Here is a 14,159-nt window from a genome sequence, read left to right as displayed (position 1 = left end):
TTAAAATGCTTCCAGCCCAAGATTTGAGCAATAGGGAAGCTTACTCAGGAAGGTAATTTTAAATGGCAAAAGACAAAAAATTCTTATTAATCAAGAGTTGCTACAACTACCTAAAGCAACCATCAAAACCAAATTCAAAAAATCATTTTTAGAATGACTGTCCCAGGAGATCTATTCTGTACCCCTCTGCCCTTCCCAACCCCCCCCCCCCAAAAAAAAAAGACTACTACTTCCTCTTCTAATACTGAGAAAAAAAATGGTGTTAAACACTTGAAAGATAGATACTGTACAAGTGAAACCAGAGACAATGAAGCAGAAAAAGTGTCGCTTTGCCACTTCACCTTTGCACCTCCTAGTTGAGGTTTAAACATGTCAGCTCATCATAAATTGATTATTATGAAGTATCTTTTGGAAGTAATCGACTAACTCTTAAGTTATCTTCATTTTACTGCAAAGTCTTTTTGCTGGCAAAGTTTACAACGCATGCAGTTCACATACCAAAGTGGGCACACAAAAAGGTCCAAGCATGGATCAGGGTGGACAGACACACGAAGGCACACGACCTGCAAGAAGGAGTTCGTGCAAGAAGTGAATGCGATCCGTGGCCAAACCGTCCCTTCAGAAGCTCATTCATTAACTACCAGGGGCTAATGATTCAGACATCTTCCAGGAGGGCAGCTAAGCATTGTGCAAGTAACTCCTGCCTGGCAGCTTAGGAAAGGATGGGAGGTGTCTGTGCTCCCTTCCACAACTTACATCTCCCGCAGAACCGAAATCCAGACGTTTTTGGAGTTCAGCCTCCTTTGTATTAGGTAGCATAGACAAAGTAAGTATCTCGTATGAATTCAGAAATTATGAAAGACTAGCTCCAACAGCAGACAGAGGCAAGAACATTTCACCATAATTTTACCCTGCTTCAGCTTTACTGAAGACAAATGTCTCTCCATATATCACAAGTCTCAAATAAGTGTACCTTAGAAAGACAACTCCTGTGCAGATAAACACGTTCCCACAGTAATTTGCACCAGAACAGAGTATACTGTACCAGTGCTCAGATTTATATCACTTGTTACAGGAGGCCCAATGTATTAATTTTCATGTCTTAAAAGGAATTGACTAGGAACATTTTCAGGTACTTTCATATGTCCAGGACCTTGTACTGTCACAGAAGAGCAACAGAGAGACTTGCACTCCGCATAACAAAGCGACAATTTATCCCACAGACAGTCTTCTACGAGACTCCTCTTGGAGGCACATAGCCATGGGCTATGGACACAGCCTACAACAACAAATTCTGACTTCTCATCCTGATAATCAAGTTTCCTACCACAGGCAGTCAAACATTGAAGCAGAACTGTCTAGTGGCATGTCTATCATTGGAGATGCTCAAAACTTTTCACTCCATCTAAGCTGGTGCTACTTTGAGTGTGGGTCCAGGCTAGATGAACTCCAAAATCCCTCCTAATCCAAGTCACCTGATGACTCCGTGAAACTCAAAGGAGGATCAGAAAAAGAGTGTCAATTATCCCACACAGTGAAACAACATATTAACACTCATGCACTGGTATACAGACTGATGTGAAAATGAGGCAATTGCTATAGAAACAAATATTACTTTTTTCTTTCTCTAAATGTCAGTCAATAGTATCTTATTAACTAAAATCCTAATTCCATATATTTTATTAAAGCATCACCACTTTCTTTTACCACAGACGAATGAGACACCTTTTTAAAATCTTATCACATGAGCTACACTGGTCTTAATATTTTAATAACAATTGACAGCTGACCGCCAAAATAGAAAGACCAAATTTCTCATAAAGCATAGACAGCATTTGTTCCATATAGTGAAGGTGAAGTAAAGCAGCTACGTAAAGATGAAGCCAGTATGATTTAAGAGGCTATCAAGGTGTGATGTACACATCACTAATGATGCTGAAGCCACAAAGTTGTAAATACTCCACAGAGCATGGGCTACGTACATACTCACAAAGGCAGAGGACGTCTCCTGCTGCTGTGCACGTGCACTGAAGCACATCCTAGCACTTGACACAAAGCTAAAAACAGGAAGATGCAGGATGTTTCTGATACACTTGTTTGGCACTCCAGCACACTGATGGGAGTCAGTGGAAGCTGGGCACTCGATTCTCCATTTGATTACTCCTCCAGCACTGAAGCTTTGGCCCCTACTACTGACTATTGAGCCAGACTTTCATTCTGCCCACAAAAAAGAAAAAACAGGTTAGTTCAGACTTAAGGGATCTCAGCAAATCTCTCATTCAGCCGTCTACTGAAGTGATGGTCAATAGTGAATTCCAAGCAGGTCACTCAGGATTTTGTCCAGTCAGGTCTTGAGAACCTCCAAGGATGTGGTAGAGGTTTGCACTTTGCAGTGCAGGTCTGTCCACCCACCTAGATGCTTATGAATCAAGGACATCAGAAAGAGGGATACCATAAGCAGAACTGGAATACAATTCAACAAATGCACTATGTAATCATAGATGCAAGAGAAGGTCTCATGAGTAAAAGATTTTCAAAAATTCTGTGCCATTTTTAACAGTATAAAGCACTGCATGTTCATACAGTGTGACACACAAGCATAATAAATACACAATCAACAGCACAGAAAATATTTCAAAATTACATGGATCAAAAAACATAGAGCCAAGAAAAGTTGGTACCAACAGGCATGGTATCTCCTACACCGACTCCTGAAAGCATTGCCTAAACATTTGGGAAATGCCTTGATATACAAGAAAAAAAAAACAGCATGCAGCAATAGCCTGACTTAACAGCAAGAGCAAGACTGCATCTGTAAAAGCCTGATAAAAGGCTGCTGCAGCAATCACAATGCCAGATGATGAGAGCTCGGATGAGAGGTTTAACTATGTGGATAGAATACGAATCTCAGATTTTCTGCAGGAGGAATCAGGGTGACTGCTTGTGCTAGACAACAACAGTAGTTTCTCTATGTGTGGAGACACGCTATTTTTCAAGCCTGCACTGAGACAGCATGAAGTGATGTTGAACAAGGGAGCACATTATTGGCGTTTCTGGCGGTCTTTCTGTCCAGTGGGCTGCTACTGATACACAGTCAGTTCCTTATTACTGATCCTACCACTCAGGCATTAAGTGTCCCCTTCCCACCTCTAAAAATGCGGGCAGTAGGGATGCAGTGGGGATGGGGGTGTTGCTCAGAACACCACTTGGTCTGGCATCCTTATCAGCAAATAAGAACAGTGAAAGACCTGCCACTGGGAGGAGCTGCAGTCATACACGATTTCAAATCCTCGCCCTTCGCTCTGGAGAATGTAAACCTGAGGACACAGTCCTGCACACCAGGTTTCTTTCCTCCAACTCTCCTCCTGCCTTCCTGCCCTCAATGACACCTCAGAAGGGAGCAATTAGACTTGGACGTAAAATCTTGTGCAGCAAGGACAGAGGCAGTGACTGCTCCCCGACTTCTGGAAGCTGAGATCAACCACACTCTTTAAAGAAGCAAAAGTTAACATTGGAAAACTTGTTAGAAGTTGCCGAGTTCAGAGCAACGGTCTCCTGAAACAGAAAATAAACACATTTTGCTGTTCCAAAGACCTAATTTGAATAATTACAGTTCATTGGAAACATCAATTCACAGCTGAAGAGAGAAAAGCAAACTGAACAACTTCTGAACCTAGGATTTCCTAATATCTACCAAAAAAAGTGTTTGTTGTTGTTTCCTTTTTCCTCCATCATCTCGCTACATTGCTTCTTATCAACTTACTTCACTAGTGGCATACACTAGAACAAGGAAGAGATTGGAGAACAGCGTAATGCAATATTCAGAGTGTTTACAAAAGCCTGGAAGGTAACTATTGCAAATCTTTAAGATAGATGGACAATGAACTAGAACATGGATAAAGTTTTACGAAGCTCCTCCAGTGTACTCTTCCATTACCAATGTCACAGTTGACATGCTTTCAGCAAGATGGCATCTTACAAACATGCCACAGTACCTAACTCTCAACAGAGCAAAGCTACGTTGCTAGCACATGCAGTTTTTTTGGTTGCTAAATTTTGTATCAGGAGGTGAAGAAAATTAACGTTACCACAGACTAAAGAGTTTACTTCGAATTCTGTCATAAACGGATGTATTTTAAAGTACAACACTGCTGACAGAGTTTAAAAAAAATAAAGTGGGCATACAGTTGCATACTTTTCAGATCATCTGACCGCAAAATCCAAACACACTGTAAAATCTTAATGATATGCCAAAACTATTTTTGCAACAATACAGTTATACGTCCAAGGTGACAAGATGGGAAGGAACTGTTCGATAGTAGCGTCTGTCAAGATGACCTCGGATTCAGCTGAAGATTCGGAGCCAAGTTTTTCACCTATTAGCGTTGTCTTTATTTTGAAGGAAGAAATGAGACTGCTGAATATTCCTGTTGCTTTTCTGAAATTTTGGGTCAAAGTGAATGTTAATAATTAGTGCTGGTAACAAAGACTAAAATGGGAATGCTGACGGTCTTTTCCGATTTCATATAAAGCACTATTCTCTCTCAGACTCAAGAAAAACTACTGCATAGGCCAAAACTTATTGCTGAGTCCACAGCCAGTGAAGACAGGAATGAAGAGCTGTAGGCCAGAACACAGGATTTGTCCTCTCTGACCTGGAGGGATGCGTCAAGCTCCCTGTGCCCTTCACTACTAACTAAAACACAAATTCAAATTAAGATATGTTTGCTAGAGAAGTTTTTTGCCTCTCCTCCTCACCTTGGTTCAAGATCTCCTGGATGCTCACAGCAGTTTTTCCTGTCTCCTGTCACCAGTTCCAGACGGGCAACAAACAGCTGATGGATTACACTCTGGTGATGCTCACAGACTTCTCTTTGCAGCCCATACACTAGGGTATTTTGTAGACAAATTAAGGCTTCGATTGTATCCCATGATGTCGAGTGCCTAAACTTAGGCCTATAATTCACGTGTCTTAGTTTAATCCTGTTCAGTAATTCTTCCCAATTAATTTGGCCCACAGGAACATATGTATGTATCTGAGTACCAAATTATTCCTACACTTCTATATCTACCCCCCAAGAGCACAGTATCATTATTCATCTCCAAACTGTACACTGGAAATCAGAGTAAAACACTTGCTCATTAAATGGTAATTCTAGCATGACAAATTTTCAAGCTTTAAAAATTAGTATGTCGTCTTGTCTGTTTTCTGAAACTAATTTCAGACACGGGAAATGAGCGACATTTTCAAATCAAGTATGAATAGTCTCTTACAGACAGTGACTTACAAGATCCAGACAGGGCATTTAACAGCTCTTAGAAGTCAACCCATCTTCAAAAGAAAGGTAAGCACTAACATTATCTTTTCTCAAAAGGCTGAGCATTTGGAGAAAGTTTCTACAGAATTCTTTGCAAGCTGCTTACAAATTATAGGCAAAGCCTTCACATCAGAAGAAAGAGAAAGGAATAAAAAGTGTTGTACCTGACATTTAGATTCAAAAATTCCAAACAGCTCGCTTTCCAGAGATTGAGTCACGTAATTGTACCTTTCAAACCCCAGCAACAACAACTAACGTTGTTTGAAGATCCTGCATTTGGTTTCTACGAAGCACCAACAATCTCAGAAGCAGCTACATCGAGGTCTCAGTTTTCTTTGAGGGAAAAAGTGGGCAATTCTAGCAATAACATAACAGCATGAAAACTTGTAGAGACGCATGTCAGCATACCCTTGGAGGAACCAGACTGTCACTGAGCTTTCAGTAAATATTTATCAATGTCAGTAAGTATCGATGCATTCCTCTTTCTAGTTTTGGCTTTCAAGATATGAAAATCCACATGCAGAATCTGCCATCCCTTCTTCAGCTACAGGTACAAGCCATTTGTGTGAGTTCTCTGCAGACAGGAGCAGCTTTAATTCAAGCATTTTACTACATATGAGTTAGGCAGGAGCTTCAATATGAGACATACGCATACAATGGGTAATTTCAGGAGAGCCCTGAAGCTGTATTTTGCATGTGTTATTAGAGGAGCGATAGCCATAGTGCAGTAGAGCTGTATACTGGAACCGACGTTGTTCTTACCAAAGCTGAAGGGTCAGCATTCATTTAGCATGTGATATTTAATGCAGCATGCAGACCAATTGTATAGATTGAAATAGTGACCCAGTTATCCCTGTACTTGTGGCAGCTGAACTAACAGGAAGAACAGCCTGGGAGGGGCAGGGGGGACTGTTTGGGTTCTTGATGTGGTCTTTTCCTTGAGGAGTAAGGGAAGGGATGTACTTGCACCTCAGAATGTTGCTGTGAAATTAAGTGTGCAAGTCTTTCACAAGGAAACACGTGGAGAAAGGCAAACATGGAGCTATTCAAGGGCTCTACCTTATTTTTACCCTAACTGTTGCTCACAGTGCACTATAAAGACATTCCTTTTCTTCTCTCTGCCTTCAACCCCTCCAATAAATCCCCTTTATTGGATTATGGATTAATGCAGCAACTATAGCAGTAAGCCGTTTCCATGAGAGTGATAAAACGTAAGATGTGAACCATTTAGCGGAGTAGCTTTTCATTTGGAGTTTGTGGGTCTGTCTCGGATACTTTGTCCTTTACAGGAAAACATTGTGTTTCTTCACTAAGTGGGCTTTGAACAATGCAAACAGGACTGAAGTTTAGCACCTGCTAAAACACTCCCACAAACATTAAAGCAATAAACATAACCCCCCTTTTCATTAAAACATCTCATGTCCAGTAAAACTAGACGCAACTTACTTCAAGTCACTGCTCCCACTAAACAATGAATAGCTGTACGCGTATTAATGGCCACATTACCTTAATAATATTATACAAGTTATGGACTGCCATTTGAATCTCATGTGCTGAACTTCTGCTGTTGCTTGTTTTCCACAAAGAAATAAAACCATGTTGTTATTAAGTTATCACCATGGGCTGTGACACCCTGCAACAAACGTGAATACTCACAGCAGCATTTACCTGAAGACCTGTAAGCATTTTACAGATGTGGTTACGTACTCTTACTTTACAGAAGATAATGCACAAAAAAAATGTGGCAATATGCTCTTAAATAAGACAATCTCAGAGAAGTCAATGGCAGAAGCTAGGAACAAAAAATCCAGTTCTCCCAGCTATCATGGCAATGCTCCGTCCATATCTCTCCTCGCAAAGGACTGATGGAAAAAAAAAAAAAAAAGGCAGCTACATGAGTTAAAAATAACTTGTGATTAGTGAGGGAGTGAAGACGACTCTGGGAAAACTGAATGAGCCAGAGATTCACTTCAGACAGAACTAAACTCTCAGCTAGGGAACATGAACATTGTAAGGGCAGGTTAACATCCTTCTCAAATTAAATGAAATTGAGCTTTCTAAGGCAACAATCTCAGTCAGGAGAACAGTACTCAAAACAATATGAAGAAAAAAAAAAAAGAAAAAACCTACAGTAGTCAAACTGATATAGCTGAAGCGATGAAGCGTAGAAAACCTCCCAATCTCAAAAAAGTGAAAAACAACCTTCAGAACTAACTTCAAGATGAGGACATATACTGTGTTTTTATCTGGGCTATGCTAATGAGTATGAGGTAGCTGATAACCTACAGAGTTGAGAGGGATTTTTTTGAAGAAAGATGGGAAAAACTGAAATGCCTTTGTTGTTAAAGGAGGGCAAAGAAAGCAATATTTACCTGCGATATACCGGAGTTAGAGGAGTGGAAGAGTACATGACATTTCACGAAAACACTCCCGAGCCCATGACAGACAGCAGAACTCCGTATTTTAAATAGATATGTCTTCTCAGATGTGTCTTCTGAAGGCTTCTTTAGGCTGACCTTGGTTAAACTGACTATGTAGTTAGTCCATCTTGATGCATTGCTTGCCTGCAAGAACAGGGTTATTACGTCTTTTCCCATTTGCAGATGTGAATTCAGTCTGGTGCTTAGCAGTTACTTGCTTCCCCTCCCTTTACTTCCACAAGAAGTGCACTGTATCGAGTACATTACATTCTGGTGTGTGAATATGTAAGACCCACACATTTTGTTGATTTTAGTGGGGAGGAGAGTAAATATTTACCACAGGATGGTGAAGATTCACTGGCAAGCTTTGCATCTGTTGCTCTGCAGGGCCCAGTACTATTTGATGTAAGGTTGCCTGCAAAAATTTTGGCTCTGATAATGAACTTGAAAGTAGATGATTATTAAAAAGCTAGGGGAGAGAGTCAGAGTTAAGTTTCTTCAACATACATTTTCCAGTATAGCTGGTAATACTTAATCATTTTCTGTATAAATTCCAAGATAGAATGATAACTACAGGGACTTTTCTCACAGCAAGTTTTTACATAATATTCAAAGACATTAGTTTATTCCTCCAAAGGAACAGTCTTCACAGCTATAGGTCTTTCTGTTACGCAAGACGAATAACAACTGCACTCCCACCCCTTCTTGCACATCGTCTAGTAGCTAAGGGCCAAACCGCACACATTTTATTGTACGTTGTTTTAAAACCAGCAGCCACCTACATGCGTTAGTCGTCTTCTTTCTTCAGTATGTGTAGTTTCCAGGCTGCCATTTGTCATTCAAGATGGGTGTTTAGGAAGTTGATGCCAATGAAGAAATATATAATTAATAAGCTAACTGCAGTAGAGTTCTGGACAGCTAAAACTCTGCAAATGTGGTTTGTTTCTTTATTTCTACTTAAACTATCTTTCCAGTGAAAACTGCATCTAAAGTACCACTTTGCTTTGACATATACAGCTAGCGTCAGTTTCAATCGCATACTCAAGTTACAAATTGTCCACAGGCATCATAATATCAACACAACCTCAAAACCAGTTCCCGACAGCAGCCTATTCAAAAACAAGCTTCCATGCAGTAGGAGGAAGGATTAAAAGGTATTATTCAAAGCCACACCACCTCTCCCATTCTATCACTCATAATGATGCTTGGACGTTTAAGAACTAATGAATATGAATCATGTTTAGCCAACTGCAGCCTCCAAATTAAATTTGGAGTTGACTAGTTCTACAGAATTTTTATAGTACAAATTATACTAAGAAAAAATTCATATACCTTATTCTGAACAATTCTTTGGCCATGTAACCTTTCAACTGTGTACATCGGGGGGAGCTGAGGTATAGATCCAGTGGCAAGCAGAGCTGCCGAGGACCATCAGTGAATACCTGCCAGATGGAGGTGCTAACACAGCCTCTGAAGAGGTAGCTCCTTCAAAAATCAGGGCTCACTGAAGTGAATTTTTAGGATCACAGAGAAAACACAAGTGTTTTGAAGATATATAAAACTACTGAAACATTAAAATGTAAAACAAGTGTGGGAGGGCAGAGCTGGGTAAGCAGAGGCAAAGGGAAAAGAGATGCAACCAGGAGATAGGGAGATTGCACTGAGAAAAGAATACAAGAAATGCACTAGAGAGCAAAACAAACCTCTTTTTCTGCATGCAGAAAGACTGCAAAGATGAAAACTGAAGGTGGTAAACAAAATACTTAGGAAACAAGGCACTATATGCTGGTAGCAGTGAAAAAATCCAGTTGTTTTTCTCATGGAAAGCAGAGGCTAAGTGTTTTTTTCCTGCTTTAAGTTACCTTCCTGCAAAAATATGCAAGTTTAACATTAATAACCTTTTCACGCTACAAGATTCAGCAGAAAACACACCTTAAGGAAGTCAAAAGTTACTTCCTCTAAATAGCACCAAGCTAACCAGAGCATGGCAAGCCAGCTCCTCTCCAAACAGAGAGTGATGCACAGGCTCAACACACTCAGTGTGCTTCTTCCTCAGTCTCTTTCCTAACTTCAAGAACAAGCTCATGGGGAACAAACTGCCTCAAAAATGAAATCTAGATCTATTTACACAAGGACAACTTCACTGCTTGACACTGTCTTTCCCAAAGAAATGGCCTTAGTGAAAACTTCCTTCCCTGATGAATTAAGAATGGATTGGGTCATGAAGCTGCTCTGTAAAGAAAAAAAAAAAACAGTAATTCAAACCGTGTATCGTAATACAAACAGGGACACCACTACGGACTAGGTCCAGCAGGTCATAACCACCAAACATACAACAGGATCCCTACAACAAAACTCAAAGCAGAAAGATAACATAAAATGCATTCCAGCAGCTGCTCCCAAACAGCAAGTGCCCCAGAGCAAACCTGCACGCCAGAAACCACTCTGTTACAGGACCTCTCATCTGCACTGTACTTTCCCACCCAAAAGAAATGTATGTATTTGCAGAGAGCAATAAACAACCCTTGTAAAGTGCATTTATTAGGAAAGTTCCTAATGCTTTTAATCATTCTAACTTCACGTGTGACATAATGTAAATACATATGGCAAATCTACCTGAAACCCCAGATTCAATGAGAACAATATTGTTCAAGATACAGAAAGATGATCATGTTTTACAAGTAAAATGTTTCTGAAGCAATCTGAAAGCTTTGTAGTCCCCAAGCTCATTCTTAATGTCATCCCACCTGATTTAGCAGCCTTTCACTACACAGACATCAACTTCAAGAAATAATTGCCTTTAACACAAGCTCAAAGAGCCTAACAAATCTCATCTGTGTCTCATTCATACAGCCAGAAAAATACTATTTGCTCATTTAACCAAATTCTTAGAAAATAATTCAAGAAATAAAGTACGGTCACTTAATTCAATCAAAGGCTATGGTTAAGTCATGTGCATTAACTACTTATTGAAACAAACCAGGCAATCAATATTTAAAAAGAAAGGTTTTTTGAAAGTTACCACACGTTCTATTCTGGACTAAGCGAATATCTACTCGATATGCTTCCTTACAGCTACAATACAAATACCTTCCTACTTTACACACAGGTTCCAAGAAAAGCAGTCTTCAGAAAGTCAGTCTCAGGTTCTCTTGTTTCAGGTGGCTCACTGTACTGAGCCACCTAGCAAGAAAAGGAACAGGAGGGGTACACTGTCTCTTGATTTTTACATCGCTCAACTGAAGTCAGAGAACTGCTTTCTTATTTTTCCCTGCACACTTTCCTTCTTCACAAAAAACTTTTTATTGTGCTTTAACAGAAGGTCAGTGGCTATCACTTCTCTACTCCAGCACAATGGTGAATTGAAACAAGAACCCATAGCTGTTAGGACCGACAAAGCAACCAGTATGTCTAAGCCAATAAAGCGATTTGTTCATTAAAGCTACTAATAAAGCAACCTTTTGTTAGTCTATGAAACATCAGAAACCTCATAGAATGCATTTAACTATGCTTTTTCTTATAAAAAGAAAAAAATCACAAACTCAAAAGTTCTAAAATCTGTTAACTTCTCCACTTCCTCGAGCTGCTGATAAAAAACCCCTCAGCGCTAACTTTTTGAAAAGACAGGAATTGCAGTGCAAAGTTTCATGCCTCTTTACAAACAGAAAAGTTTAGAGTTCTTGGTCAATGTACTCCCCCCAACACCAAAACCTCCAAATTTCTCATATTAATGATTTATTTTAAGCTTCCTGCTAGTACTGACAACCTACTCTAAGTCAACAAGAGTCCAGTAATTCTGGACTGAAAGAAGAATCAGACAAGGGATGCGCTCAGTTTGGGATCCAAGGATTTATTTGGATTTCACGAACAGCAGACATGGGAAAAGCTGCAGTGAGCAAAGACCCAAAGTGCTGCAAGCACTTGTGCTCCTTGCTTTCAATTAAACCGAAGCCAAGTCTGAACTTTATTCTCTGGTGCTCAGAGATTTTTACTGTTCTCCAGAGCCAGCCGTAGCATGACTATGGCAACAGACTTTTTCCAAGCAAGATCAGTGTTTTGCCCTAATAAACTCAGCAGCACAATATCAGCAATCCTTGAGAGAATGAAAGTGAAGTGTCCCCCATTAGTCACAATTTCTAAACTTGCTTCACTAACAAGTCAGCTCCATTGTTCTCTAATCAGAGCCTGGGCCAAAAAAGCAACTTTCCATCTAGTCACCATCAGCTAAGCAAAAAAGCAGGACAGATAATTCTTCTAAACCACTATATTTAGTACCAGTGAAACACATTTTACCAACAGTGAAATGCAAGCATCGCAGCAGTGTAGAACATTAATGCAGATAATAAAGCAAAACAAGGTATGGGGTGGGGAAACGTATGTATATACACTGTATTACTCATACATAAAGCAACGCAAGCCCCACTGTCCTAGTGGCAAGTCAGCGTAGAAGCAAACTCAGGTGATTCTTCTACCATCATTTCTCACCTACTTCTTTTTGTCAGGCATAATGCTAAGCTACCAGTTTTAATATACACGTCTATCCAAGTGAAAATATGTAACAAGCTTCAGTTTCACCCTTGCTGCTGCAATTTCTCAGGGACAAGATTCCCAATGGTTTCCCTTAATGTAGCATTTGAATTCTCAGCTAAAGTTCTTGTAACAGAATGACAGTAAAATATTTGTCCACACAGAGATACTTACAATTAGCCAAGGTTCTGTCCTCTGCTATTCAGAAAAAAAAAATGAGTCTGTATTTATAAACTAAACATGTCTGATATCTAGAGCAGTGATAGCATCCCTCCCCCTACACTGTGACTCTCCATAGTGAGCCATGAGATTATATCCTCCTTCTGGAATTAAGTGCTTATTCTAACAATAACACTTCAATAGCCTGTAAAACTTTTCAATTAAACAGTCGTCAAGCAGCCTGATAAGGCACAAAGACAACTGATAGCTGGAACAAGAGTCAAACAACAAGTTTTGCAGCCCTCCTAGCTACTGCCAAACAAAACATTAATCAATGAGTAGTCAAAAAGCAAACAGACTACCATTACCTTTCTTAGCAAAAGTGGACAGGTAATTTTACTTAATTGTACAATTTCAACCATCTTCAAAATTCAAGAAGAGCTTTTAGTGAGAAAGTTAAGAGTCTTCTGAGTGGTATTGCACCACTGTGGAGTATCAGCAAAGAAAACAGCAGTACAGTAACTACTGCAAAAACAGACTCTAGAAAGAGTTTCACAACACTTACCCTAAATTCTCCTGACGAGTAAACAAACATGACTTCTCTAAGTTATTAAAAATAAATTTAATTATAATGTTTTCCTAATTAAGTTATCAATCCTCATTTTGCTAATTGCCCGACCAAGTCTTTCAAGATAATTTTACGGTCAGACGTTTATTTAGGCTTCAAAAAATTCACACAAAAATGAGGCTTCCTCCATAACACAATATGCTGCCTGGTATTTGTGATCAACTGCACTTTTTAGTTTGCTCACGTTTCAGAATTAATCCCCTGCTTCATTTCAGTTCCAGTCCCCTAACAGTAGGAAGTCAATGGAATTTATGCTCCTAAGTGACCTAAGAGTACTTGAAAACCCTGCTCTTCAGAAATCAAATTTATGCTCTTCCAAATAAATAAATGCAAGCTTCAACTAATAAAAAGCTCCTGGTACTTTTTATTAGCAATGAAAAACTGACAATCGTTTTTGTTCTGAGGTAACTAAAGCATGTCACTAAGAAGTTCAACAAACATTTGTAGCTATTGATACAGCAAACATTTATGCACACACACTGCTTTCCACCGCTATACTTAAGACCAATTTTAAGTCTATAGTTCCATGACTGCAGGATCAGGCCTGAATTTAATTAATCTATCCTTACCACGTATTTAATAAAAATGAATATTATAACCTAGCAGTAGTGATAAAAGAAATTTAACCAGAGTTAAAATGCGTTGTGTCTTCAAATTGTGATAGCAATTGTGACAAAAAATGTAAGATTATTTCATATCTTGCAAAACTGACACCCAGTAAAATAAAGGCTTTAGAGGTTTGCAGAAAACCACCAAGCGTTAAACTTACCTTTCTTCACAAAGGTACTCCTATCCACAGCCCCAATCAATAAATGAAAGTTGACAAGGCACTATCAACAAAGCTGAACAAAAGACAGCTTCAATTACAAGGGCGGAATTTTTGTTTACTTTGCCTGGTTGCAACAGTTGAAATATTAACATAGGAAATGAGCTATTTATTATTTCAGAAAGATCCTGTTTTGTTTTAATTATTATTTTTTAATAATCTATATCATCAAGACACAATCTTGAGAGTTTCTGTGCTGATGTTCTTAACACAGGAACAGCTATACAGGAATTGCCATTTCCTGAAGACACAAACGAAAATTCCTCCTCCTTACTTGAATA

The 14,159-nt window shown here is 39.3% G+C and overlaps 1 protein-coding gene across 2 annotated transcripts in view; it reads right to left on the bottom strand.

The window, feature by feature from the left end:
- Window positions 1–8,121, bottom strand: part of FBXW7 (F-box and WD repeat domain containing 7) — a 150,734-nt gene extending 142,613 nt beyond the window's left edge. For both annotated transcript variants that reach the window (XM_035552926.1, XM_035552945.1), the window contains exons 1-2: window positions 8,076–8,121; window positions 7,691–7,882 (exon numbers count right to left, since the gene is read on the bottom strand). In XM_035552926.1, coding sequence (XP_035408819.1) covers window positions 7,691–7,882; window positions 8,076–8,111 — 228 coding nt within the window. In that variant the 5' untranslated portion in view covers window positions 8,112–8,121. The remainder of the gene's footprint in view (window positions 1–7,690; window positions 7,883–8,075) is intronic.
- Between the last annotated feature and the right edge of the window lie 6,038 nt (window positions 8,122–14,159).

The sequence above is a fragment of the Cygnus atratus genome, chromosome 4, assembly GCF_013377495.2.
Source record: "Cygnus atratus isolate AKBS03 ecotype Queensland, Australia chromosome 4, CAtr_DNAZoo_HiC_assembly, whole genome shotgun sequence".
In the NCBI taxonomy this organism is placed as follows: Eukaryota; Metazoa; Chordata; class Aves; order Anseriformes; family Anatidae; genus Cygnus; species Cygnus atratus.
This window is presented reverse-complemented; position numbering and strand designations above follow the sequence as displayed.